Consider the following 25,806-nt stretch of genomic DNA (forward strand, 5'->3'; position numbering starts at 1 on the left):
TGATATTTATATTCTTCATTGTTCGCCGTTAAGTGTGGAGGTTATATATCCTGCAAACCGCTACAACACAAATGAAACAAATGTTTACGCTTAATTAGACGGCAGAGAAACCGCGAAACCTGATAGCTTTAAATATGCAAGATATTGAATACGATGCTGTAATGAAGGAAGGCCAGTACGACCACCAAACCCACGCACAATTGCATCCGAATTGGCTGAAACTAATTTATAAAACACAGCTGCATAGAAAAACTCTGTGTGTAACTGGCAGTTTGATTTTCGCAGAAATGGAAGTACTGATAAGGAAAAATGAACTGAAACTGATATATTGTTAAAACTTAAGAAGTTGAAGTGATTTTGATGTTAGACGACGCAATCCGGATATCTCAAGGAATTACTGCAGGAAAATATTTTGTTATTCTCTGATCGTAATCTATACATTACGTCACAATATGAACATTTCTGCGTCACTATTGGTGAGTTTTGGACTTTTTATTTGTCTTTCTGAATCAAAATCACGGCGGCAACGATCAAATTTTCTTGGACGATCTTCTTCAGCAACTTCGGGTGGAAAAAAATATTGCCCGGAAGGTAGGTTTTGTTGCGTCATAATTGACCGCAAAGTGTATTGTCAATCAAAGCAACTTAAATTTCTTTTCATTATTCGAGTTTTAGGAGCCAAGTTATGTGGCATGTGCTTCAAAATAATTCTCGAACGACTTCTTTTTTACATCCAGGGTGCGATTGCATCTACCCTACCAACCTGGTCACGTACCATTGTGAGGACTTAAAGTGGGAAAAGGTTCCAGAGAATCTGAGTTATCTCACTTCGAGATTGTGAGTCTTTTGTGTATTTTTAAATTCGAGCTTTTTGACGGGATGTGCGGTTTGGCAAAATTTTAACTCGAAGCAAAGTTCCAGTTGTGCAGTCGCTTGTCTGCTTGTTCGGTTCCAGCTCATTTCTTAAAGTGAAGGGCAAGTTTAAAAATTCAATTAACACTTAAATAAAAGAAAAGTTGTCAGCAAATATACTGGAGAAGGAATTTTTCAATGACATTGATTGGTTTAGCAAATATTGTTAAACGTGTCCTAAAAAAACGTGTGTTTTACGCTAATGATGACATATGTGATAGCCATAGTGACGTCACGATATGGAAACAATGTGCACGGGTTTGGTATTTGGATCAAGTTTGAACTGCACGTTTTTTTTCAGCTCAATAAGTTCAGTTTAGCCTAGTCAGGTAACTGTCATAAAGACACGAATGCTTGAGGAGGACATGTGTGCCGACATTTATGCCATTGCTATGCTGGGAATAAACGCCCCCGCAGCTAATCATCATCGTCCTGTAGAGTCGTATTCTACCCGAAAGCCTTAGTTATAGCCACCTTACCGTTAGTACCATACTTGATTCCAACGCGGAATGTTTTGATTTCGCATTGTGACTTCATAATGGCTGCGGTCTCCCGCAAATTTGTGAAAAGTTCTCACCGATAACTGCCTGACTATGTCGAAATGTTCGAATCTCGAAAAATTCTCTCACCAGTATGTTTACTGACAAGCACTCTTTGATTAAAGCCAAACTGTCTTTGGAATTGTCTCTCATTTGAAATACGCAAGCGCAAGTGTGATGTCATGACGTTATAATTGTAAGATTTTGGTGCGATTTTGTAGTTTACATCTTGCGCTTAAAGCTAAAAGTATGAAGGCGAAACTCAGCCCGAAGTTAGGACTGCTCACATGTCTAGTAATATGACGTCATGAATACGATTGACAACTCGGTAGTGAATAATTTTGTTGCTTTGTCTCCGTTTCAACTTTGAATGCAACGTCGCTTGTTTAACGAGTGTGACGTAACACGAGCAAGAAGCATTTGCGACTGTCAGTTGTTGTTTTGGAATTTGCTTGTTGCATTTGTGCGTATTTACTATGACGTGTTGTACTCAGCAATTAACGATTCATGACATCACAGAGTTCATGCGTTCGGTCATTAATTTTCCAAAGCATTTCAATTTCACTTAATGCTTTTGATTAAATTAGTGGAGATGGACGCTCGCTCTGTTCTCATTGGGCTTACCTGAGCTGCTTTCTAAATGGACTTTATTAGAAATGGAATGTGGCAATACGTTTGGGAAAACCGATATAGAACATGGCGCTGGGGATAGCGCGTTCGTATTACGCAGCCTTTATTAAATAAACAAAGTTTACAGAACGACGTTCTCATCTGTGTTTAGTCGAGCCAATGAGCAGTTTAAGTCGGAATTAAAATTGCAGCTTCCCACTGAGCCAATTTCAACGTTTATTAAAACCGCTACCCCCCTTTGTAGCCACTGAAACGAAAGTTTGTTGATTAAATGTTTGGACTCGAAAGTTATGAGATTCGTGGTCTTATAGTTTTGCTTGGTTGTGAGTGTGCGGCTGTATCTGAGATTCTTTCTCGAACTGACTCGTCTCCGTTTCAATCTTCCCCAGGGAACCTCGTGATCATCCACAGACTCACCATTGGTGCATCCCTTTATGACGTTTCATTGCACCACAATCGCGATATGGTGACTTTAGCTATCTCCAGTGACGAGGTAAATTGAACAACGGCTGTTGATTGGATGGATAGTTTGTGACTTGCTTGTCGATTATTTCCTGAAGTTACCGATGCTAATGGGTGTGGTTCAAGAAACGCATGTTTTATGCGACAAGACGTGGCGTGGCATGACTATGGCATGACGGTCCACATTGCAAACTCGTCCAACTTGTAGCGAAGATTCTCAATTTTTTCACAAACACAGCCCGCCCTCACCTCAAATCTTTCATCAAATTGTTACGTCACAACAAATATCGCGATCTCTCATATCAAACTTTTTGATGTGGTGACGTCACTATAAAACGCTGACCATTGGTCACAAGATAACGAATCAGTGTTTAAAGTCGATGTTATCTCATTCCAGAACCTGTCGTTTTAATTGACAGGATTGGTCGTGATTTGTGCGAGGTCTGAAGATCGCTGTAGCGAATTGTTTACCCAAAACACCGCCACCTACGTTGGGTGGCCTTCAGCGTTTTCTACAACTTGCCTGGAAGGCCAATAGTCGGACCAATCTATTTTTCGTTCGTATACCACAACTCTAATCACAAATGTGACCTCACAAATAGCGATCGCTTCGTATGACATTTATGACGTCATCACAATGGCTTAATGCGGATTCGCACTGACGTCATTTGGTCCTGCAGGTAACATCGAATACCAGGGCTGTTTATTGAAAAGGCGCGACTTTTTCTCTATCTGTTGGTTGTCTGTGCTTTGTAGGCTTCTATTTCGTCACAGTTGCGTTGTTAATTGTTTGATTTTCTGTGTTTGCAAAAACTCAATTGACAGAGAAGCGAGAAATTGTCTGATGTCTAAGCTGCCGAGTCTCGAAGGAAATTTTCCCAAGACCTTGACCTGACCAGAATAAAAAAGGTCTTCTAATTTGATCATTGCAAATCGCCTTTTAAAGAAAATAATCCTCGTAACTAGATCTATGACGTCATAAAGGACATCTTTATTAACGGTAGAAATTGCTTTCGTCGTTCTTTTCGATCCCTTAAGGTTGAGAAAGATCTTATAACGCCGCAAAGATGTCAAGCTTCCTTTTGAGATCAAAGCGAACGACAAAGGGAAATCGCGATGGGCATCTCTGATGCGTAATAAGAAAGGTCGCCCCTTCAAAGCGGCTTCTCCTAATTTTATTTGTTTGATGAACTTGGAAACTTTTCACAGTCTCGCAAAGAAACGATTCGTCCTCGATTCTGGCGCCGATGTTTCGCTGAATCGCCTCAATTCTCGCCCAAATCCTTCGACAGTTCGAGTCTTTCGCTTGTAGATGATCGGGAAACACGATCGTAAACTTTACGATATTTTCAATAACGTCGGCGTCTCTCGCATAATAGAGGAGTCAATTTCGTGAAGTTTGTTCCAAAAACCTGCCCAGTAATATGAAAGCATGACAATTTGCGTTCTTTGTTTAATCCAATTTGTGTTTAATTGTAAACTTTGAAGACTTTCCGCGAGTCATGGTCGACCGCTCATCAACCTATTATCACGTCATAATTAACTAGTCAGTTGATTGAGTTCAACCCAGTCTTAGCTCTGTTTGATTTACAACCGATCAAGGTTTCATCGTCACACTCAATCGGATTTCCGTTGGTTTTAGTCGTAGAAGCCGAAGTGATTTACAGCCCGAGAAACACTTTCTATCCGCCGACGAACCCGATTTTATTTCATTATTCGTTCAACCTAATTTCAATCGAATAATTCCCTTCGGAGTTAGGTGGAAATATCGATGGGCTGTCTAGTGCCTTCACCTGCCGCTACCGGAATATTTTGAAAGGTGTGAAACGAGGCGGGATTGTTTTATTAAATATTATCCAATAAGGGCCCTTCAAGTCGAAAACAACAACTAATTTAGTCGACACGGTTCGTCGCTCACAGCTGCTGGCCGCTTAATTTCGTTTTACCGATGTGAGTCGACGATGTATTATTAGGTTTCGTAACGTCTTTCTGATACGTATCAAGGACTTTTTTGATAATTTAGATCGTCTTTCGAAGTCGTGTTTGTCTGTAAACACATACGGCATATATATAAGATGGTTCCAGGCACGATTTTGCTATGTACCGTACAGTAAATTGCATTAATTCGCTGCCGTTGTTTCAAGGAAACTTCAGGCAATATTAGTTAATAATTACTAACATCGCAGCCTCTCTTTTTACGATCATCGCCTTTACGACGTTTAATTACATTGGTGCAAGCACTGCCGCTCATGATACTCTCAAGTAGAACTTCTACGCTGGTCAAAGGTTATGTTTTTATAACGTTCAAAGGTAGGCTTAAAGCGACAAAGTTGCTGATCCGTTAAATACGAAAACACGACCCTTTTGACGCCTAATTAATCGGTTTACGAATCCAAGCAGTAAACCTTGAATTTGAAGCACATGCGAGAGTTAGCCGCGTTGTCATGGCAATGGAATTTTTAAAACCTGAAACATGAAACTGAAGCAAGGACCCCGCTTCGTCTAAAAACCGTGGCATGGCATTTGAGCGCCAAATATGCTCAACAGAATAAGCCTGGGTATGATTCCCACGTGTCTGCTGTCTTCACCTCACCATATAGACGTGCCATATCGAGTTTCAGAACTCTATTTTCGGGCGTTAACCGCCTTGTCGTCTTGTTGTGGTTGCAATGAAGCGAATCAAACCCGTTCTCGCTAAACACCGACATAGACAGGTGTCATAATATCAATTATTAGCGCATAATTACAAGCATCGAAACGTATCTTTTTTATGAAAACACCGGACATCGGCATCCCGTCCAAGTTCAATTATAACTTGGTGTCATCTGTAATTACGATCCCGCCCCTCTTTTTCAGATATTTGAGCCAGAATGAGCTGACGTGTTTGGGAGCGAGAGACTTCAGCAACCTCCAGCTGATCAGGACGCTGTGAGTGGATGATTTTGGGATTTCCTTTATCCTTGTATAAGTTATTGCAAAAATACAGATGAACGACCGCTTAAACGTGGCCTGGACTATCTTCTATTCATCTATTGCATTGTATAGCGTTCTTTTTCACTAAACCACCCCGCTACCACGGTCATTTGGTGGACCAGCCAGGGTTCTGCTGCATAAGGTTCGCAACATACGTGTAACAGTGAACACAATGGTTTATGAGAGCGCCAAATTTGGTTCAAAATATTTCGTGGTTTTTGCGTCATTCCCATCAATTTATAGCGAAAAATGGGCCTTAATGTGTCTGCGCTTATTCAAGAACCCATTGTGACCTAACACTGTCACAAAGCGTGACCCTTTCTGACGTAACAAAACATGTTTTATGTCGTGGAAATATAAACAGGAAATTTTCGGAGCTTTTTCAGCTGCGATGTCTCAGTGAAAACGTGAAGAAAAGGTGGAAAAATATTTCGTGTTTTATGGAATTTCATTCTGTTAAAATCCACTAATAGATCATAGAATGTCATTTAACGACGTCACAAAGCCAATTCCCAATATTATTTCGTTTTCTGCAAAACCGGCGAATTCTATTTCAGTTAGTTTTTGATAAATTTTGAATTAAGTTTATGTATCAGTGATCGCCGGCTCGTATTAACTTTGACAACGGTTATCGCCATAGATATCTCATTAACTAACCACAGATTTAAATTGGATTTATTTTCCTCGTTCACTTTTTAATGAATTATTAGGTATGGGGAATTCCTTGCAATTGCCTGGCATTGTAGATTTGCGCTGTGTGAGGTCTCGGGTTATTCTGGAATATCTAAAAAATATATTCCGCTCTTGTCATGAATTGGATTAGAAGTGTGAGACGTCACAAATACGTTTTATCTGAAGCGAGGCGACATTATCGCGCGATCAATTGTCGATGTGGGGGCCGGAATAGAGCAGAACACCTGCGAGAATATTCAAAGCATGGCAGCGTGATTGGCAGCAAAAAAACTTGTATATAAATTCATGTTTTAATATTTCCAAAAACGTTGGAGGGGTTAGGCTTTACATGATACGACTACGGTCGCACTGCTCAGTTTATGCTGATGCATGACCAAAAATAGGTTTAGCCTACATACGTGCGACTCAAAATCACACAGTTCCATCTTTTGTTTGGCAACATCTTGTTGAATTGTTCTTCTTATAACTTAAGTCGAGAACGTCGTAGTTCAGTCAGTCACGTAAATAGCATTACGACTTACGAAGAGCGAAATACAGTTGCGGACATTCACGAGATTGTTCAGCCAAATTTGACGACGAAAAAACACATTACGTACGTCTAAAGGCACGACCAGGTGTTAAAATCGCCACTGGCCGCGATGTAATGATGTGATCATACCGTGTGAAGCCATCTATACTTAAATCACAGCTTCTTCTTCATTAGTCTATGACGTTTCCTTACGTCACAATAGTGACAGACCTCACCAGTAACTCACAAACAAACAAATATTTTGCAGGGGTTTGAGCCACAATGAGATCTCGGAGATTGACAACCGGACTTTCATCGGGATGCACAAACTAGAGGATCTGTGAGTACCTAATCGTTTTAAATTACTTTATGAAGTCACTTTGTAGTGGTAGGCCTGACGTCAAAATGTTATTGACGTCACGCGTGATGCTCGTTATCAGTGCTCATACCTTGACCGGATGTGACGTCATAGATTACGCGGAATATCGAAATAGTCACCTTTGTTGAAATCGCACCCGTCTGTGTTGAATCCCATGGCAGGATGTCGCGACGGACACAGTTCACCTAATGGACCTTCTCTTCTGGGATTTTATCCCAGTTCCACCAGGATTTCTATAGACTTTAATCCCGAAATCTTTTTCCGACGTCATCATTCCCACCTTTTGCGAACTAAAAACTTCTGAACTTGAACCACGTGATAAAAATTATTCTCTGTGACGTTTGAAGCGATTTGGCGTGTTTTTTTGCAATCTACAAAAAATTTGTTTACTCGTCGGCTCAAAAGTTGATGACGTCATTCAGGATTCCCATCGGAGAATTGAACCGTTCAACTTGATTCGTAAAAGCCATTTGCGTGCTGTTGCGTCGCCACGATGTGATTCTTTCGGTTGAGACGTTTCCAATGCCGATTATGACAAAGCATGAAGTCATAAAGCGATTAGCAAAGAGAGAGTGGATCATCGAGCTCATTATGGTTGTTTGCGGGAAATTTCGTCTACATTGGCCGCTTGGGAAATTGAAATAACCCCGAGTGCGTTAATAAATGGTCAATTGCTTTCTCTGTCCTGTACTAAACAGGACGTGCAGCCAAGAACTAGTAATTATTACAACTTATAGAACCATGACCGATTTATGTTGTGTGATAACATTCTACAATTTGTGACGAAGCTGATTTGTTGACTGCACTCAAACGCGCGTGTTCCGTAGATGGAAATTGTGAATTTAATCGCGGTAGATTGACATGTTGATAGGTGGGTGTAGAAAGCAGTTTATTGAGATATTTTTAAGTTACAAACTTTGTGCTAAATTCTGTGTTTACTTAAGCGTTTTATTGCCAATCGAGGGCGTTGTTGTTGTTTTAACGGACAAAGCGGATTCAATCCATTCACACTGACGAGCGATTTTGAAAATTGGGTTTGTTACGACGTCACAATTGTGGATAGTTTGAATATATTTTCTTATTATTACGTCACAAAAAAGTTGTGTCAGCTGAGCAAATGCTTAATGACTTCACTAAAGCGATTGTTTGTCGACAACAACGATTACATTTATTCGTCACAAACAATACAAATGTATTGCGCAAGAATGAATTGAATTGTTTTCCGAGTTGGCACTTGAAACAACGAGATGCGATTCAAGGAGCTTGTGGTTCACAGAATAAATTCGGGCCCAAACTCTCCGGGCAATATCCTGTTCACACGGAGCGCCAAGCTAGTTGCTGCGGCGAGACCTGAAATCTACGTCAGAGCAATCACTTACCGCTGCTTTATTTTGAATTGTTCACATTCGATAAAAATTTAGCAATTGCTGTTTTTCATAAAGTTTATTTTCTCATTCAGGTCGCTGAGTGCGAACAAACTGGAGCATATCCCAGAAGATTTATTCGCTGGAACCCACAATCTTCGCCGCCTGTGAGTTCAAGTCGGGTCAAATCATCCATATGGGCTATGCTCATTATGACGTCATAAACGGAGCTATTTCGTTGTCATCGCCTACTGAGCATATTTCCCATTTTAATTAACTTTTGGAAAAATGAATGGTCGTCCGAAACCAATCGTATAACGAAGTTACACGTCATCAAATATCACGTGACTTCTTATTTCATTGTTGTGAAACAATCGAGTTTGTAATGAACCGCGAACGAAATTTAACAAGCCATGAGCTGAAACTGCGCCATTGACTTTTTAATGCCCATGCCCACTTGAATGCAGGTTCCTTCTTCGAGTCTCTGCACTGCTGGTTGTGTACTGTTTCGTCATAATGCTATGTTTATTAAACATCATTTAGAAAACTGGACGCCAATTCACTTCGTGACTTGCCGGAAGGAAGTTTGCACGGATTACGTAATCTTGAAGAGCTGCGCCTTGATGATAATCTTCTGACGCGTATACCTATGCAAGCGTTACGTCATACGCAGAAACTGAGAGTCTTGTAAGTGTAAAATTACGTCAATGTTTGTTTCTTGAAGTTTATTGCGTCAACTTTATGATTTTCATTCCATTTCCTATAGACATCAAATAGTGCAGATTAATACTCAAAGTTACTCCCTAGCACTTTACGTGGATGTTTTTTACAGGAAACTGGACGTGAACAGGATTGCGTCGATTGCAGACGACGCCTTTGCAAGTTTACACAAACTTCGCGTTCTGTAAGTTCTTCCTGCCGACAAGATGATGTTGAATGAACCAAAGCCGGCAAATTCAATTCTTTTTATTTACAGAACTTTGCGGGAAAATCGAATTACGCGGATCGGGAGCAGAGGTTTCGAAGGTTTGAACAATCTCAAGGCGTTGTAAGTGTTTTCCTTGTTTCGTTATTGTTATATAATACACTGATTGTACAAGACTTGGAAATACTTTCTTTGAATCTAAAAAGTCACTGGTTTCGACCCGAAAATGGAGATTTTTTATCACGTTTGAACTAAAAATGAATTTGATTTCACTTCTTTGGGAAAATGTCAAAAATCCAATTTTGAAAGACCAGAAAGTGTCAGACGTTTTAACTTGAATAAATACCTCACATGTACAGCAAACAATTTTCGTTTAATCAACCTCATAATAAAGTTTGTGATCAAACACTACTTGACACAATGTTCTGTTGCCCATAATACTTTGAAAGAAATACCAGTTTTTTGCTAAATTGTAACAGATTTGAAACGACAATTAAAAATTTGACCCAAAGTTAAAAATAAGTTGCTTTAGTTAAAGCTTTTGATGCATAACAGAGGGAAATAAAGATTTAATGCAGTTATTTAACAGAGTTATGAGATCATGTTATATAATGACAGTCCATTAAAAGTTTACACAAATTTCTAAACTCAAACATGTTTGAGTTTTAATAGAACACTCCACAAACAACGCAAAAGTAACATTGGTTCAATGCTAAACAACTCAGTCTTACAGTTCTAGGCCAAATCGTTTATAAATTACTCGATTCAGCAGGGATTTGTTTGCCCAGCGGGTGACGCGATTCACATAAATCTGAATCTTGCTGATCTCACGCTCGGTTTACTTTCATCCATCACATGTTTGCACGTCACGTGGTTAGAAAAGAAAATAATAATTTGGAACAAGATTTACGGATTTCTGAATGTTTAATGATGTCACAATAGGGACGTAGTTTGTTGAATGTTTCCCACGCGAGAAAGGCGATTCGTCTTCGAATGTAATTTGAAAAAAAGAACATGAAAAAGTTCCAGAGTAATGTCTGTGATTAATTGTGCTTAAAACGCGAGTTTTTGATTCAAACAAATAATCGATTTACTTCTGGGCAGAGACGTATCGACGAATCAACTGACAAGATTTCCCAGAGCCGTAACCGCCCTCCACGAACTTGAAGATTTGTAAGACTTTTACTTATAAAACAGCAAAACGAGATCTCGTTATTTTGAGTGAGTCAAAAAAATTATTTTCTTAACAAGATATCTAAACGACAATACGCTGCGCTCCATTCCTGACCACGCCTTCAATGGACAAAGAAATCTAAAAAATTTGTAAGTTTGAACTTTATTCTAACTTACCAGTTCAAATATCTGACTTCTTGCATTCAACAATCTACGTCACGTGGGTTTATGGTTTTGCATTAATTTTGGATTTTTTTGTGCTTCAGGGAATTTTCAAACAACCCGCTGATGACAGTTGGAAAATCGTCGTTTACAAATCTTTCCTTTATTACGTCGCTGTAAGTTGATTGACAGGTTATCATCTGTGAATTATAATGTCACAAAATGACTAAGTTTTCAGTTCTGGTCTGAAAGATTAATTCAGATTTTATGGCGACAAGACGTCGGCAAAAGATTTATTTTGTGCGATATTTACTTGGGTTTGCTGCTGTGTTACTGATATGCTTTGTTACTTCACAGAACCATTATCAACGTCATCGATCAAGAAGACTTTCCTGATCTCACCGGATGTCATAACTTAAAGGAATTGTGAGTCTGTGCTACGTCATAAAAATACTGTGATTGCGTCATAGTAACAAATGTTTTTTCATGCAGTTCGATCACAGGCGGTAGGATATCGAGCTTACCGCCCAACATTTGTGAAGTAAATAGCTCCCTCCAGCGGTTGGACGTATCGGGGAACCTCCTACGTAATCTAAGCGGACTCTCAAACTGTCGCAATCTTACATTTCTTGACGCAAGCACGAATGCTATTACGTCATTGCTTAGAGAGGAACTGAAGAACCTCACTATGCTCGATGAATTGTATGATTTAGTAATAAATTTTAATGACTTAACTTTACTTAACATTACTTTAGTAACTAAATTCATAGAATTGAATTGTCATTTCTATCTCGTGCTGCTTTTGTAGGAATTTGAGCAACAACGACATCGGGCGGCTGGATGACAACGTCTTCGACAAAATGAGTTTTGACAAATTGTGAGGAACTTTCAGTTTTTAATGATGATTATATCACATGTCTGAGCGCTTCCTGATTGGTCGCATTTTTACTACTGGGTCACGTGTTACTTACTAGCTACAGTTAACAAGACTAACCCGTAATACCCAGGGGTCATTTGTGCCTGATTTTGCAAACGATTATGTGTCGCGAAAAATATGGCAGACACACGGTCATTTCACACTCGTCGTGTCTTGTTCTCCTTCCATATATGGTATTAAGCAACACGACCCCATTTAAAACTCATTTTGTTTCAGAAACTTGGGGGAAAACCCGTTTTCCTTTCTTCCGGTTTTTGGATTACGTCATGTGAGGAGTTTGAACGTGTCAGCGGTTCCCAACCTCCTCTTCTTTCCCCCCATCTCGCTTCTGAGAGGACTTCGCTTCCTCCGGACCACCTATGCTTATCATTGCTGTGCAGTTTCGGCAGAGGTTTGTTTTCTCTTGTTTCGTCAATGTGAGCTGGAAGTAAATCTGCTGAACGTGTTTCATCTTATCACGGTTGCCATGGTTTCAAGTTTTAAAGTTTTGATGCTGTCAGGCGGATGTAAGTTTTTCCCAATTTTTTTTTCACAGAAACCCGCTCATGGAGACGAGAGTTCATCAGGGGTCAGCTGCTTTCCCGAACCTGGCCCCCTAACCCCCTGCAACGACCTCCTACCTTCCGTTGTAGTTCGCGTCGTTCTTTATGTCGTCATAATTATCTCTACTGTTCTAAACGTCGCCATTATCTTTGCCAAGCTCATCCGAAAAAGCGTCGTTTCCTGGAAACGCACCAAAAGACAAAAGCGTTCACTTCCGGCTTCTCCTGGGTCAGGTAAAGACGTCACAAGGAAAAATGGTCAAACTTCGTCGTCATCATCAAGTTGCTCGAACGAAAAAGGAGCATTTGATTTAATGTTATGTCACTTGGCCTTCTCGGATATAATAGTCAGCGTCTATGTCGTCATAATCCTCAACTATGACGCGCAAACGAGCGGACGTTTCGGTGAAAGTGGAGCATTTTGGCAGCAATCGCGTCCCTGTAAAGCGGCCGGATTCTTCTTCGTGATGGGCACGCAGCTAAGCTTCTTTACCGTCTTAATCGCAGCAGTGGAACGCTATCTCTCTACAATGTACCCGCTCGCTCGAGACAGGCACATCGGTAAGGCCGCCATGTCTATGTCGCTTATTGCTGCTTGGCTGATTGCCATGGCAACGGCGGTAGTGACTTTGTTTAGCGGCACGACTGGTCTGGTTCAGGAGCCAAACGACCTGCTTCCTCCTTACAACGGCGCCACCTGCCTGCCGTGGTCGACAGACTTTCCTTACGTGGCCATCCTCGTGGGGACGCACTTGATCGCTTGCATGGTCGTCATAGTTCTCTGTGTGTTAATGTTCTGCGCACGTCGGAAGCAGTCATGGTTGAGTACTCAAAAGCACACACGTCGCCAAGTGGCGCTCACGGTCGCTTGCAACGTATCGTTCACGCTCCCATTGGCTCTCATCGGTCTTCTGACGTCAGCGATTGCAACTTATCCATCTGCTACTGATCCCTGGCTCTCATCCGGATCTTCTTCCTCCAGCCATTGGCCTGAGGAGGAGACTCCAGAGCTTAACGTGAAGCTGATGTTGGCTTTCGTCATGCTCTTCATCTCGCTCCGACTCATCATCAACCCGCTCCTGTACATCGTCTTCAGTCCGTCATTCCGCAAAGGTTCAATCCTCCTCACCAAGAAGCTCTTCTGCTTCAAGCCGCGTCGCCATGGTTACCCGAGCGAGGAGATGGAGGAAGATGAGGAACGCGCAACGTCAGATATCGCAGACGATGATGTCAGCTTTCAAGATAGGGATAGGGATTACCACCTGCAGAGGTTTGTGCTGGGGCGCCAGATAAACGAGGAGGGGATAGGGGTGATGCAGGAGGAGCCTCTTGAAGAGTTTTTGCCCCATCCGGCGAAGGGGGTGTATGGCGCGATGCTATGTAATGGTTCTTATCCAGTCGTTCAAGTGCATGCGCCTTCATACTTACATCATGACATCACTCCTACATCACAATGGAATAACAGAAAAGGTTTTGTCACGTGTCAAGTTGATCAAAGTGACGATGACGATGTCTACTATGACGTCAACCCGCATCTGTATCAGGTCAGGCCCATGTATTTTAAATCTGTCGGAGAGAATTCCTCGCATTTGGACGCGGATTTAGCCGGACCTTCCAGGAGAGATACATCAACATCATTCCTCCCGCAGAAGAAGAGACGGAAGTTGCAGGAAGCGCGAAATAATCTCCCCCCTCTCGTTTTACAGCAAAACCGCGGCGCCGACGCGTCACGCGAGGAGTACAACGTCATAAAGCTTCTTCAATCGTGCGAATCTTCAACTTCTAAAGACTCTGGAATTCAGTCGGAGCCGGACTTTAGCTCCGGAGCTGTTTGTTCCAGCAGTTCCCTATCCGGGTGGAATCTATGCCACCAGGTCCTAAACGAAAACTTATCAGCGTTTCGTTTCCAGCGACCAGGACAGTTCACGTCTGGCCCAGCCCAGAGCGATGTCCTTGGCCGTGTTCACTTCAACAAGGCCCCGGGCAATTTATGCGCCCCCTATCGACATCATACGGTGAAGGGGCCCCCTCCTGGGAACGGCGGGAAACCGGGAACTCACCATGTTGGTCTTCACAAGGAACTGTGAACGTTTTTTTAATTATCTGCTGTTTTGATCCTGCGCATGTATGTCTGATTTTGACGTCATTGTTACATCATTGTATTGTAAGTTGTTTTTGCTTATGCCTTGAGTCCTTGCCAAACTTAACAAGGTGTTTGTGTCTGTGTGAGAAAGCCGAAAGTTTTTTATGTGCCTTAAATCGAGCATCTCATTATGACGAGAGAGAAGTTGCTGTACAACGTCACACTAACAAGTAACGCAACAAAATAACCAGGCCAGTAAACTCAGGAATTGCAGCAAAATATTGCAACTGTGACGTGTGAATTGCATAATTATTTGATTCTCTTCAACTAAACATGTGCACATAAAGTTTTTGCATGAGGTACATCAGCGTTGTATAGCCGTGTTCAATAAAAATCATGAAGTTCGTGCGTTCAACTACGATGGTTACTTCAACTTATTTTCATTCACAAGCGGCATCATCAGCTGACAAAGCCTACCACTAACAATCAACGAACAGGAAAAAGCGAAGTTACGTTTGGCATAAAGTTAGCAAAAGCCTAAAATTTGAGCTGGAATAGCCTTTTGGTTTTTAATTGGCTAAAGAACGTACATGGAATAAACGTTAATGCTGGCATTTACCTCTGCCACTGAGCCCATCTGAAATACTCCTTCGTTATTGACAAGCACATCCAACCTGTCGAACGTTTCAATCGTTTCGTTCATTGCTCGAACTATGTTGTCTTCGACTCGTGAATCGGCGACTACAGCCAACACCTAAAACATGTTTTCAATTTATAACCACAGTTGTGTAGATCAAGAATTACCGAACATCAGTGCGACTGTTATTGTGACATAAGAACCGCAATTCTCGTCATAGTTAAGCCAAATTTGCGTTTTTTCTACTTATTTATGGCAAACACTGCTTAACCACAACATGTTAATATAATTCTTTTTACCAGTATAATTACTGGTAACTGCGATTACAGTCGATTGATTTGAGTGCTGTGGTGGCAGAACTATAAATTAGCAGCGCAGTAAAATCTAGTTTTGACAACTTGAGCACGTAATGAGCTTGTTCTTGGTTACCTGGCCTTGTCAGGAAGCGTTGCTGTTAAAAATATACAAACCACAACACATCTCGTCGCACGACTGAGGCAACCACAAACCTGCTGTGTTTGACGTAAGCAATTCAACTGCGTCAAGCTAATTACACATTGAAACATAATAATATCGTTTGTCGTTACGTGGTTATGCTTGTGGTAGGCCGGTAGCTGCTGTAAAAAGTTAGGTTGCTGCTGTTCATTTGATCAGGAAGCTTTCTATTGCAACACTTTCTTCGCATTAGTTTTTGTTGTCCTGAAAGATCAATGTGACCTACTTAACCCTCTAACTAGTCTAACAAATAGTTTGTTAAAATGTCGAGTAAAATCGATTTTATTCAAAACGCCACATCCGGTGACAAACTCAACCACATAAAATTATGACAACTCATCAAATGGATCTCAGATGGGTTTTTATTTACGCCAATGCCAAGGCACAGTCAATCAAAAATTGTTTGCAGAACCAGCAAGCAAGCGACCTCTGTCCACAGCCAGACAGGTCCCGGTGATGGCTCGAGCAGAGTTAGATGCCAGAAACAAGATGGCGTTGGCCACGTCTTCCTTCTCTACCAGCACTCCACCTAGCGGATGCGTTTTTGCTTCAAAACCATAGAAACTAGCTTCATTTACATCAAGTCTAAGAGCTCCTGGTGCCCCCATTATGTTTGTTTTGCAAAGTCCAGGACTGAAAACAAATAAATTGGAAAAGTTGAAAACGTGCGTCAAAGTGAAAGGTTCTCTCTAAACATAGGCAATGCCACAAGTTATAATAATTTTACGTCACTAAAGTTTAGTCAGTTTAACTTACGACACGGCGTTCACTCTAATCTCCTTTCCAGCCAAACCTGTATAAACAAAACAAAGTGATAAAATACTAAATAAATGAAGTTGATGGGTTGTTTAATCAAGATGTGGTCAAAACGTGTTTTCGTAAATTTTCGATTTTCAATCTAAAACTTTCGAGTTTTGTTTAAATTTGTGAAATCAATCATAAGTTTATAAATCCTGACCCAATGCTGCCGATTTGGTGAAATAAATCATCGCTGCATTTGTCATTCCATACAAGATTCCTCCGGGTATAAGCATTTCACCGGCCACGCTTGTCATGTTAATCACGTTTCCTGAATTACAAATAACTGCTCCTTAAATGATGGAAAATTTACTTTATAGGTTCACTACAACGTTGCATAAACACTTAAATTATTAAAAGCATTGAGTAAGCTTTATCAAAGAACTATGTTCGATCAAGATACTATAAAGTACAAAACTTTTTGCCACCTTTTGTCTTTTCCAAATGGGGCACAGCAAGCTGGGTGAAGTGGAAATGAGCCTTCACGTTCACGTGGAAAAGTAAATCGAATGATTCCATCGGAGCCTAAAGATTTGACACAGCTTTAAGTTGAGAAGTTAAAGACATTATACAACCGGTACGACGATAATTGAGTCTAAAGACGGGGTTAACCGCTGAGTAAAACACAGAATGGTTGATGCTAATCTACCTCTGCCACTGAGCCCATTCGGAATACTCCTGCGTTATTGACAAGCACATCCAACCTGTCGAACGTTTTAATCGTTTCGTTCATTGCTCGAACTATGTTGTCTTCGACTTGTAAATCGGCGACTACAGCCAACACCTAAAACATGTTTCCAATCGTAAAAATAAAATCGTAAATGAAAAGTTACTGAACACCAGTGCGACCTACCTTTCTTGCACCGGCTTTCTTGCATTGCTCGGTAACTTTATTTAAGTTTTCTTCATCTTTATCAACCAAACTCAATGAAGCTCCTTTCTTGGCAAATGCATTTGCAATTGCTTGGCCAATACCAGACGCAGCGCCTGTTAAAGAGAGGGATTATGTTTTAATGTAAAGATCAGATTTTGCGTTTAGAAATATGAAATTTATACCAAGCTGCAACTTATAGGCTCACCTGAAACCAGAACAACTTTCGAAGCAAATTCTGTCATGTCTCCTGCACGTAAGCTTCTCATGAATGCCTTGAATAAGACGCGTAGTGGCAACTTGTTTGGTTGTTGCCATTCCCTGAAGCATAACCACTTGCTTACTGGTAATGTCGATTCTAGTGTTTACGCGGTCACTTGAAGTTGACCAGATCTGTGGATGCTGCAACTAACATTGCCAACACGAGCCACCAACCTAAAGTATACTCTACGTCACTGCTGCGCCTGTAGTGCATCAGTCATCATTAGTTAGATCTTTATTGTCTTGTCATGGAAATCTCTTAATTGCGTAGTGTGTTTGTCGTGCCTCCAGCCTGTTTGTCGTGCCTCCAGTTACTTTTGTGACGCGCAAATATAGTTTCCTGAACTTATAAGGTAAGGTAATGGTGTATGCAAAATAATTTTTTTTTTTGAATAAATTTTACAATACATGGCCAAGAAAACTGGTAAATTTTGTTATAATTGAAGTTTGTATAAATTTATGCTTTGCCAATGTTCTTTACAACAGCGTGGACTGCATGAAACATTGCACTCAGCAAAGTTGTGACTGTGACAACAACTTCAACATTATCAATACATTACCTAAATTAAATTGTCCATTTTTAATTTTACTACTCATTTATTGATGTAATAAATCAATGTACTCATTAGATTCGTATCTAATCCGGGATTTATCATTTCGCAGATCAGTCGCCTTTTAAGTTTATTCTCTCACACGTTTATTCTGGTAATTCTAACAGAACTGTCAAAGGCAATGCTGCAGGAACGGTAAGAGGAGGAGGAACAACAAAAAGATGGGAAGAAAACATCCCTGATGGACTGGAATGAGTCTATTCAAAGATATGAGGAAAATAGGGAACCGAGAGGAATGGAGAAAGGTTGCGGCAAAGTCTTTTCTGGCGCCACCAAAAACTATAAAACTACGGGATAATATTTGCAGGGTGCTGCTGTGTATTAAGCACTTGTTGCTTAACTGCGAGACCAGCGTTTAAATCGCTCCACTAGACCACAAGCCCTGGAAAGCTGTACTATGACAAAAGCTACTTTAAGCAATTATGAAATTGACGCACAGTGTAACAGTTAAAGTTATTGCGTCAGTATAAATTTCTGATCTATATGGTTGCTATTCAATTTGACGTCGTTTGGTGATTAGCATAAAAGTTTGCCGGACCCTTCATTCTGTCAATATTCGTTGTTTTGGATGATGTCTGTGATCTGACGTAATCCGTTGACAATTAACTTCATGACGGTTGACGCAACGAAAATATTTAATTTATTTACGAGGCCGCGGTTAATATTGAAACCTTTCGAAACAATCCCAACCAATTAACAGAATTACATCATCAACAAGGCACGGTTTATTCGCCCTTATATAATGGACCAGCAAGCAAGCGACCCCTGTCTAAAAGCAAGTTGGTCCCGGTTATGGTTCGGGCAGAATCAGATGCCAGAAACAAGATGGCGTCCACCACGTCTTCCTTCTCTATCAACACTCCACCTAGAGGGTGAGTTTTTTCCTCAAACTCAAAAATTTCATCTTCACTTAAATCAGGTCCAAGCGCGTCTGGCTGTTTTAATATATTTGTCCTGCACACAGAAGGACTGAAAAAAAAAACAAAAATTGATCTGTATCAAGTGAAATCTGAGGAAGTAAAATAGATTTTTCCTTAGAAACCCTGAAACTGATATTGCGGAAACCACGTTAGAAAAAATGTTTTTATAAACGAGCTAAGTCATGATTGGCGTGAAATAAGAATTGAGTAAGACTTACGCCACGGCATTTACACGAATCCCTTTTTCTGCCAAACCTGTATAAAAAAAAAACAAAATAAAAACAATTCATGACACGTAAATAGATGCTGAATGGATGTAAGTTGAAGAAAAATATGGTTAAAAAACTCTTACAGCGACTAAAGCTCATGGGTCTTTGTCCACCTGACATAAAATAGTCGAAGTTTAAATTAAACTTTAAAACCTTCACCCAATGCCGTTGTTTTGGTGAAGTAAGTCAATGCTGCTTTTGTCATCCCGTACAAGATGTCAGTAGAAAGCAGCATTTCACTCGCAATGCTTGTCAGATTAATCACGTTTCCTGAAATACATGTGCAAGTGCTTTGGTGTCACGGCTGACTTCGAATACTGACTCGACACTACACTACTCGTTGTTTTAATAGCAAAAAAGAACCGAAAACCTATTGCATTATAGTCTCTTGCCACCTTTTGTTTTTTCTAAATGGGGCACAGCAAGCTTGGTGAAGTGGAAATGAGCCTTCACGTTGACGTGGAAAAGTAAATCAAATGATTCCATCGTAGTCTAAAAGTTTAGCAAAGTTGAGTTTAAGACAAAGCAATGAATGAGTTTAGATTTTGTTGCGCTAAATTCCCGAAACGTAAACTTACATCTTCTACTGATCCCGTTCGAAATACTCCTGCGTTATTGACAAGCACATCCAACCTGTCGAACGTTTCTATCGTTTCGTTCATTGCTTGAACTATGTTGTCTTCGACTCGTAAATCGGCGACTACAGCCAACACCTGAAATATCATTCTAATTTCAAAATGTTTTCGTGTAAATAGAAAAGTTACAGAACATCAGTGCGACCTACCTTGCTTGCACCGGCCTTCTTGCATTGTTCGGTAACTTTGTTTAAATTTTCTTCATCTTTATCAACCAAACTCAATGAAGCTCCTTTCTTGGCAAATGCATTTGCAATTGCTTGTCCAATACCAGACGCAGCGCCTGTTCAAAGAAATAAGTTAATGCGGGGGATGGAACTAGCTGCAAATTCAATTCAACCTATCGGTAACTAAGATGACTTTCGAAGCAAAATCTGTCATTATGTTCCACCAAAATCACTCGCTGTTAGTTAGCATGCAAACAACGTTTCGTTTTATATCTAAAATTATAAACATTGAGATAAGTTATGCTTTGCTTTCTGCCTGATAATGATTGAGATTTTTGCTTATTTAGCTGACAATTGCAGTCGAAGTCGTCACGAATCCATGGCCTATACTTGACCGTGTCAATTATTCACCGACGGGAAACAATTTATCATAAATATGTTTTTGTGTAAAGTTTGTTTTGCTTCGTTTGTATGCTCCATCTTATCATTATAGACACATTACAACTATTGTGCAACTCTAAAACTCGAATCGTTTTATGTGGAGCAGGTTGCACTCGCTTACTTTCATATTGTTTGCTCATAAAAAGAACACTGTTGCTGTGGTGGCAGAACTATCAATTTTACAGCGCACTAAAATCGGATTTTGACAACTTAAGCAGACAACAAGCTTATTCCTGGCTTCCTGGTCTTGGCATGAAACTTTGCCTTTAAAAATATGCAAACAACAACACGTTGTCATGTGACTAGCTTTCGACAACCTTCGCCTGTGTTCGATTGACGTAAAACATTATGTTGCGTCAAGTTAATTTAATAATGAAAGGTGCCATGTTTCATCATAAACTGGTTTATGTAGTTGCACTTGACCTTAGGCCGCCTCTGTTTATTAAATTAAAAAACTGTCTATAGCAGCACCCTCTTTGCGTCTGCTTTCGTTGTTTTGAAAGATCAAGATGACCTGCAAAGTCGTCTAAGAAATATTTAACTTTGTAAAAGTGTCGAGTAAAATCATTTTGTTCAAAACGCCGCATCTGGTGACAAATTCAACCACATAAAATTATGACAATCCATCTCGCTAACCCGAGCTCTCACGTTTATATACAGGAATTTGTTTTGCCTTTTATCAGAATAAATTTCCAATCAAAATCTCTCTTCTTGGTATAAATATTTTTTTTGGCTCGATTTTGCTCATAGATTGGTGATATTTAGGGCCCGCAAAAGTCAATAAAGTCAAAAATTTTTAAGGACCTCGTCTGACCACGAATCAAAGAATAAAGTTGTTTTCAGCACCTAGGGGATTGTTTCTAAGAAGTTAATAGGTCAAAATAAAGTCAAAATTTACAATAAAGTCAAAATTTTCAATAAAGTCAAAATTTGTCAAAATATGGCTTTTTACAAAGTTTTTGTGTTTCTTGAGAGTAATTCTTGTAAAAATCCTCGTGGAAGCATTGTAAATCAGGAACTGCGACACAATTAAACCATATTAACCCATAAAAGCAGGAAATAAGTCACAATGCCCACTTGGATCAGCAGTAACTTTTATCGCAAATTGTCCATTGTTTATTCATTGTTACGTATTTAAATAATTCTTATAAAAAACTTCTCTTCATAAACGTGGTATTTTCGAAGATCAACAGTTTGGATTTTAGGAATAACCTACTGACATTCTGTAATACAAAAATGCCTAAGCAAGCTAAATCGTCTTCAGCAAAAGTTAGACAGACTTGTCGAGATTTTTCTGATGAATTTAATGCAACTCCCGGGGGTGATTTAAGGTGCACTTTTTGCGAGGTTATAGTGAAGTGCGATAAAAAGTATTTTGTTGAAAGCCACAGGAAAAGTAAACGCCATCAAGCTGGATTGGAGCAACAACAAGCATTCCCTGTTTAATTTGCTGTTTATTAGAATTTACCATGCGGAGAAAATCGAGGCAAAGTGCCCTTTTCACAAGGACAAAATAACACAAGCTACCTAAATCTATCGCCAAAAAACACGACACACTTTACGTTTGGGTCTGAAATCGACAAAATATTATGTTTGGGTAACTGGAGGAAGAACTGTGGCCTCTACAAATAAGCAATTTCGTTAGGTCAAAATAAAGTCAAAATTTGATAAAAATAAAGTCAAAAAAAATTTTTTTTAGGTCAAAATAAAAATGGCCCTAGTGATATTCCTCTTATTATTAATGGCAACGGAAGCGGTGTCTAAAAGGACTTTGTGAGTCATATTTTTCCAGGATGTTTGATGAACCACTTCCTCACCATGAGTACGAAAACAATGACGCATGGCACGATTGTTTCGTCAGTAAACTCACTTGAAGTTAGAAGCAAGATATTTGGAAGATCGAATAATTTAAAGCAAAAACATCAGAGCCAGATTAGAACCGCAGAACTGCACTCTACTGTACATAGATTTAGTGGTGTTGTTTCAAAGTTTTATTTCAACTTCCTCTTTCTTCAACAGTCATCTTGCACTTTACCCTACAAGATCCTTGTAACATATCTGATTTACAAAGGTTTTTCTTATAACATAAAATGGATAAACACAAATTAGTTATACTGATCGTAACTTTGCAATCTTTTTATATACACAATAAATAATTTTAACAGTGTTTTATTTCAGTGCATATTGTGGTCAAATCGTTCAGCTTGCACAACTGTAAATGATGACGCAGCAGAGGTACGCAATGGGCCAAAACTCAAATGACTATTTTTGTCGATGGAGTGTTTTATTTTGTGATTTTGGTTTAAAATTCCACTGCAATAACTAAAACCATTGCAGTAACGGATGGTTTCAAATTTTGCGATAGTTCAAACGTCTGATGCCAGCTGTTAATCAAAATTCGTTGTTAAAGTTTATTACAACAAACCAGGTATAAGCTACAGGTCTAGCTATAGGATATCCACACACTGGATAGTTTCCTGAGATCATCTTTTCGAAAACAAACATTCACTGAAATTGTGAAATCCTTTGAAATACAGAATTATGAAGTTGTGCAGAACACGCACAGGACCATGAAGCAAAGTTGTTAATCGAAAATAAAACTAAGGTTTAATTAAGCTAATCTGTCTTTCTAAAGTAAATATGCTTTTATACGCAAGTTATCTCCTTAATCCACGCAGTATATTGTTATTAGTATGGTGTCACTCCTTTTACGATTCTCATTACACTTGAATGGTCATCAACATGGAACAATTTGTTTTTGTGCAAAATTATTGCGAAATGCTGCATTATATACGTAACCCTATAAATGTATACGATAGAATGTTTTGTTCTATATGTGGACGTGTCACACATACTTACATTGGATATACGAGAGACACTCAGAGAGCATGTGTTCTTGTGACTTGAAGCACAAACTTGTTTTGCGCAAGTTCGTTTGCAGTTTGAAATCTACACCACTGTCTTAGTAATGCTGTCAAACAGATTTGCAAATCGCGTAGATTTTGCTGAAACAGAACAGTTCCATACTACACGAGACACAACAGCACAAAATTTAAGACTTATTAATAAACGCCATACTTGGACAAATTTATAGGAGTTGGATTAATTTTGTTTGAACAGAAGAAGTGAACGTTTATTTAACATTAATATTTTTTCATAAAATTCATTTCATTCATTTTCAAAAATTTTCATTTTTTCATTTTTTTTCATAATTGTTTTTGCGCTTCTCTTTAATTGTCGTCAAGGACTTGAATGCATTAAATGCTTTAATGAGTTACGTTCCAGAACCCACAAGAGCATGACCCCTGTCCACAGCCAGACAGGTCCCGGTGATGGTTCGGGCAGAGTCAGATGCCAGAAACAAGATGGCGTCCACCACGTCTTGCTTCTCTACCAGCACTCCACCTAGCGGAACTTGAAATGATGTTTTACGAAAAAAATCGTCCGGAGTTAATCCTGGTGAGAGGGCTCCCGGGCATGACATTATGCTGGTTTTACAAGCCGAAGGACTAGATTGGATTAAAACAAATGGTCACTTTATGTTTTCATGAATTACTCTTTCGTCATTATCTCACTCTAACTCACAGTACTGCATTCACTCTGATTCCTTTTCCGGCCAGACCTGAAGACAAAAAGTAAATTAAATGAAAAAAAATTATATCTATAGACTTCTTGTCGAAATCCTAAACCAAATGTTATTGATTGTTGCTTTAACTAATTTTGAACTTCACCCAACGCCGACGTCTTTGTGAAGTAATTCAACGCAGCTTTCGACATTCCGTACAAAATACAATTTGGTAAACGTCTTTCGCCGGCGACACTGGATACGTTGATAATTGTACCTGCGACAGAAACATGACCTTGCAATCACATATTCCGGAAAACTTTTTCTCATTGAAATAAAAACGTAAAAATATAGACGAAATGTTTTAAAGTTGCTTGATTGTGACATAACAAACAAATAAAAAGCTATTAAAGAACGTATGTATTCTCCAAAGTAGTTGAATACCCCATTGTAGCATTTGTTAAAATGCAACAAATTTCTTCTCCGAAATTCGTCACTGTATATTGAGCGGAATATATTCAAGCGATATATTTGACCAAAATTCAAAAACAGTTTTGCAAAATATTGCTTCGAGACCGGACCAAACCAGACAAACGGTTTTGAACAAAAAAGGTCTTTGAGGTTGAAAAAACTTATCTCTCATTGTGAAGTGGTAAACATACCGGCGCAAGGACTATTTAGTGAAACAGAGTGGTATACAATTTGTAATTTAGACCAATTTAACAATTTTAGATTAATGCAAACTACCTCACAATCGACGAACACTTTTTTCCTTGAGCTTAACATTTTTCACGGCAAAAAAAACAGCAACTACTGTAACACATCTTCACCTTTTGTCTGTTCCAAATGAGGCACAGCAAGCTTGGTGAAGTGGAAATGAGCCTTCACGTTCAAGTGGAAGATAAAATCAAACGATTGGATGGAAGCCTATACATACTCGACATATTGAATATGCATGTATTCATTTGCAATACTTGAATATGTTTTACAATCCGCCATTGATATGAATTTCGGCGACTTACTTGTTCTACTGAGCCCATTCGAAATACTCCTGCGTTATTGACAAGCACATCCAACCTGTCGAACGTTTCAATCGTTTCGTTCATTGCTCGAACTACGTTGTCTTCGACTCGTAAATCAGCGACTACAGCCAACACCTGATGGAATTGCTTTTTTCTATTTCAAAACTTTTTTACTTAGTGTAGAATTATAGAACACCTGTGCGACCTACCTTGCTTGCACCGGCCTTCTTGCATTGCTCGGTAACTTTATTTAAATTTTCTTCATCTTTATCAACCAAACTCAATGAAGCTCCTTTCTTGGCAAATGCATTTGCTGTTGCTTGTCCAAAACCAGACGCAGCGCCTGTTCAAAGAACACAATCATTGCAAAGACTGAACTGGTAACACATTTATTTATCCTACCTGTAATCAAAATGACTTTCGACGTAAACGCTGACATGATCCCAAAGAAATCTTTGTCTTTATTGTCTGACTGCCGCAAGCAATTACGATTAAACTTAAATCTGGCTGAATGGTTCAGGCTATCACCGGCAGCTGTCCACTTTTTTCGCTGTTTGGTTATCCAGGCCCTTGCACTTATTTCAATGAACACCAACAGCCGGTTTGTTGTCTTCGTCAATATTTAAACCTCGTGCGTGCTGGTATGTGTTTAAGTGTATGTCTGCAGGCGATAACGTCTTTCACATTAAGCATTGGGGGAAGCTTTAATAGTATTTTGATCGTATGTTGTCGTGTTCTCGTTTAATCCAATACCTCACCTGATATCTCTGTTGAACCTGCACCTTGCAACGTGCACCGTTTACGTCATTCCGCTCTGAAGGCAAAAATGTCA

General features: G+C 39.6%; 4 protein-coding genes across 5 annotated transcripts; 1 reads left to right on the forward strand and 3 right to left on the reverse strand.

Moving 5' to 3' along the window:
* Positions 1 to 289: 289 nt before the first annotated feature.
* LOC143462765 (leucine-rich repeat-containing G-protein coupled receptor 5-like) lies at positions 290 to 14,697 on the forward strand. Of its 2 annotated transcripts, XM_076961030.1 has the most exons (16): positions 290 to 591; positions 738 to 837; positions 5,400 to 5,471; positions 6,986 to 7,057; positions 8,556 to 8,627; positions 9,004 to 9,147; positions 9,293 to 9,364; positions 9,437 to 9,508; positions 10,490 to 10,558; positions 10,637 to 10,708; positions 10,825 to 10,896; positions 11,078 to 11,146; positions 11,213 to 11,422; positions 11,529 to 11,597; positions 11,874 to 12,048; positions 12,193 to 14,697. In XM_076961030.1, exons 1-16 carry the CDS (start codon positions 453 to 455, stop codon positions 14,284 to 14,286), a joined length of 3,573 nt encoding a protein of 1,190 aa, XP_076817145.1. In that variant the 5' UTR covers positions 290 to 452; the 3' UTR covers positions 14,287 to 14,697. The 2 variants fall into 2 exon arrangements, with proteins under 2 accessions (XP_076817145.1, XP_076817146.1); XM_076961031.1 differs by lacking the exons at positions 290 to 591; positions 738 to 837 and adding an exon at positions 909 to 2,574.
* Positions 14,698 to 15,758: 1,061 nt separating this feature from the next.
* Positions 15,759 to 17,411, reverse strand: LOC143462820 (3-oxoacyl-[acyl-carrier-protein] reductase FabG-like). Its single transcript, XM_076961115.1, has 7 exons — positions 17,292 to 17,411; positions 17,066 to 17,199; positions 16,862 to 16,996; positions 16,641 to 16,737; positions 16,373 to 16,483; positions 16,171 to 16,207; positions 15,759 to 16,047 (listed from the first exon to the last, which is right to left on the reverse strand). The coding sequence occupies exons 1-7, from the start codon at positions 17,350 to 17,352 to the stop codon at positions 15,807 to 15,809; spliced, it is 816 nt and encodes a 271-aa protein (XP_076817230.1). The 5' UTR covers positions 17,353 to 17,411; the 3' UTR covers positions 15,759 to 15,806.
* Positions 17,412 to 18,662: 1,251 nt separating this feature from the next.
* On the reverse strand, positions 18,663 to 20,555 carry LOC143462822 (putative oxidoreductase TM_0325). Its single transcript, XM_076961117.1, has 7 exons — positions 20,124 to 20,555; positions 19,929 to 20,062; positions 19,723 to 19,857; positions 19,540 to 19,636; positions 19,304 to 19,414; positions 19,094 to 19,130; positions 18,663 to 18,924 (listed from the first exon to the last, which is right to left on the reverse strand). The coding sequence occupies exons 1-7, from the start codon at positions 20,158 to 20,160 to the stop codon at positions 18,681 to 18,683; spliced, it is 795 nt and encodes a 264-aa protein (XP_076817232.1). The 5' UTR covers positions 20,161 to 20,555; the 3' UTR covers positions 18,663 to 18,680.
* A 2,876-nt stretch (positions 20,556 to 23,431) lies between these two features.
* On the reverse strand, positions 23,432 to 25,531 carry LOC143462824 (putative oxidoreductase TM_0325). Its single transcript, XM_076961119.1, has 7 exons — positions 25,377 to 25,531; positions 25,184 to 25,317; positions 24,975 to 25,109; positions 24,783 to 24,879; positions 24,119 to 24,229; positions 23,973 to 24,009; positions 23,432 to 23,896 (listed from the first exon to the last, which is right to left on the reverse strand). Exons 1-7 carry the CDS (start codon positions 25,411 to 25,413, stop codon positions 23,662 to 23,664), a joined length of 786 nt encoding a protein of 261 aa, XP_076817234.1. The 5' UTR covers positions 25,414 to 25,531; the 3' UTR covers positions 23,432 to 23,661.
* Positions 25,532 to 25,806: the final 275 nt, after the last annotated feature.

Source organism: Clavelina lepadiformis, chromosome 6 (assembly GCF_947623445.1).
Source record: "Clavelina lepadiformis chromosome 6, kaClaLepa1.1, whole genome shotgun sequence".
NCBI classification, from domain to species: domain Eukaryota; kingdom Metazoa; phylum Chordata; class Ascidiacea; order Aplousobranchia; family Clavelinidae; genus Clavelina; species Clavelina lepadiformis.

Coding starts and splice junctions, on each gene's coding strand:
- LOC143462824 (XM_076961119.1), bottom strand. CDS start 25,413: ATGTCAGCGTTTACGTCGAAAGTCATTTTGATTACAG. Junction 25,110..25,183: donor AGAAGGCCGGTGCAAGCAAG/GTAGGTCGCACA, acceptor CAATTCCATCAG/GTGTTGGCTGTAGTCGCTGA. Junction 24,230..24,782: donor TCATTTGGAACAGACAAAAG/GTGAAGATGTGT, acceptor TTTCTGTCGCAG/GTACAATTATCAACGTATCC.
- LOC143462822 (XM_076961117.1), bottom strand. CDS start 20,160: ATGACAGATTTTGCTTCGAAAGTCATCTTAGTTACCG. Junction 19,415..19,539: donor CCATTTAGAAAAAACAAAAG/GTGGCAAGAGAC, acceptor CATGTATTTCAG/GAAACGTGATTAATCTGACA. Junction 18,925..19,093: donor ATTCGTGTAAATGCCGTGGC/GTAAGTCTTACT, acceptor TTTTTTTTTCAG/TCCTTCTGTGTGCAGGACAA.
- LOC143462765 (XM_076961030.1), top strand. CDS start 453: ATGAACATTTCTGCGTCACTATTGGTGAGTTTTGGACTTTTTATTTGT. Junction 592..737: donor AAAAAAATATTGCCCGGAAG/GTAGGTTTTGTT, acceptor TTTTACATCCAG/GGTGCGATTGCATCTACCCT. Junction 11,147..11,212: donor TGTCATAACTTAAAGGAATT/GTGAGTCTGTGC, acceptor TTTTTCATGCAG/TTCGATCACAGGCGGTAGGA.
- LOC143462820 (XM_076961115.1), bottom strand. CDS start 17,352: ATGAGAAGCTTACGTGCAGGAGACATGACAGAATTTGCTTCGAAAGTT. Junction 16,997..17,065: donor AGAAAGCCGGTGCAAGAAAG/GTAGGTCGCACT, acceptor AACATGTTTTAG/GTGTTGGCTGTAGTCGCCGA. Junction 16,048..16,170: donor ATTAGAGTGAACGCCGTGTC/GTAAGTTAAACT, acceptor ATTTGTTTTCAG/TCCTGGACTTTGCAAAACAA.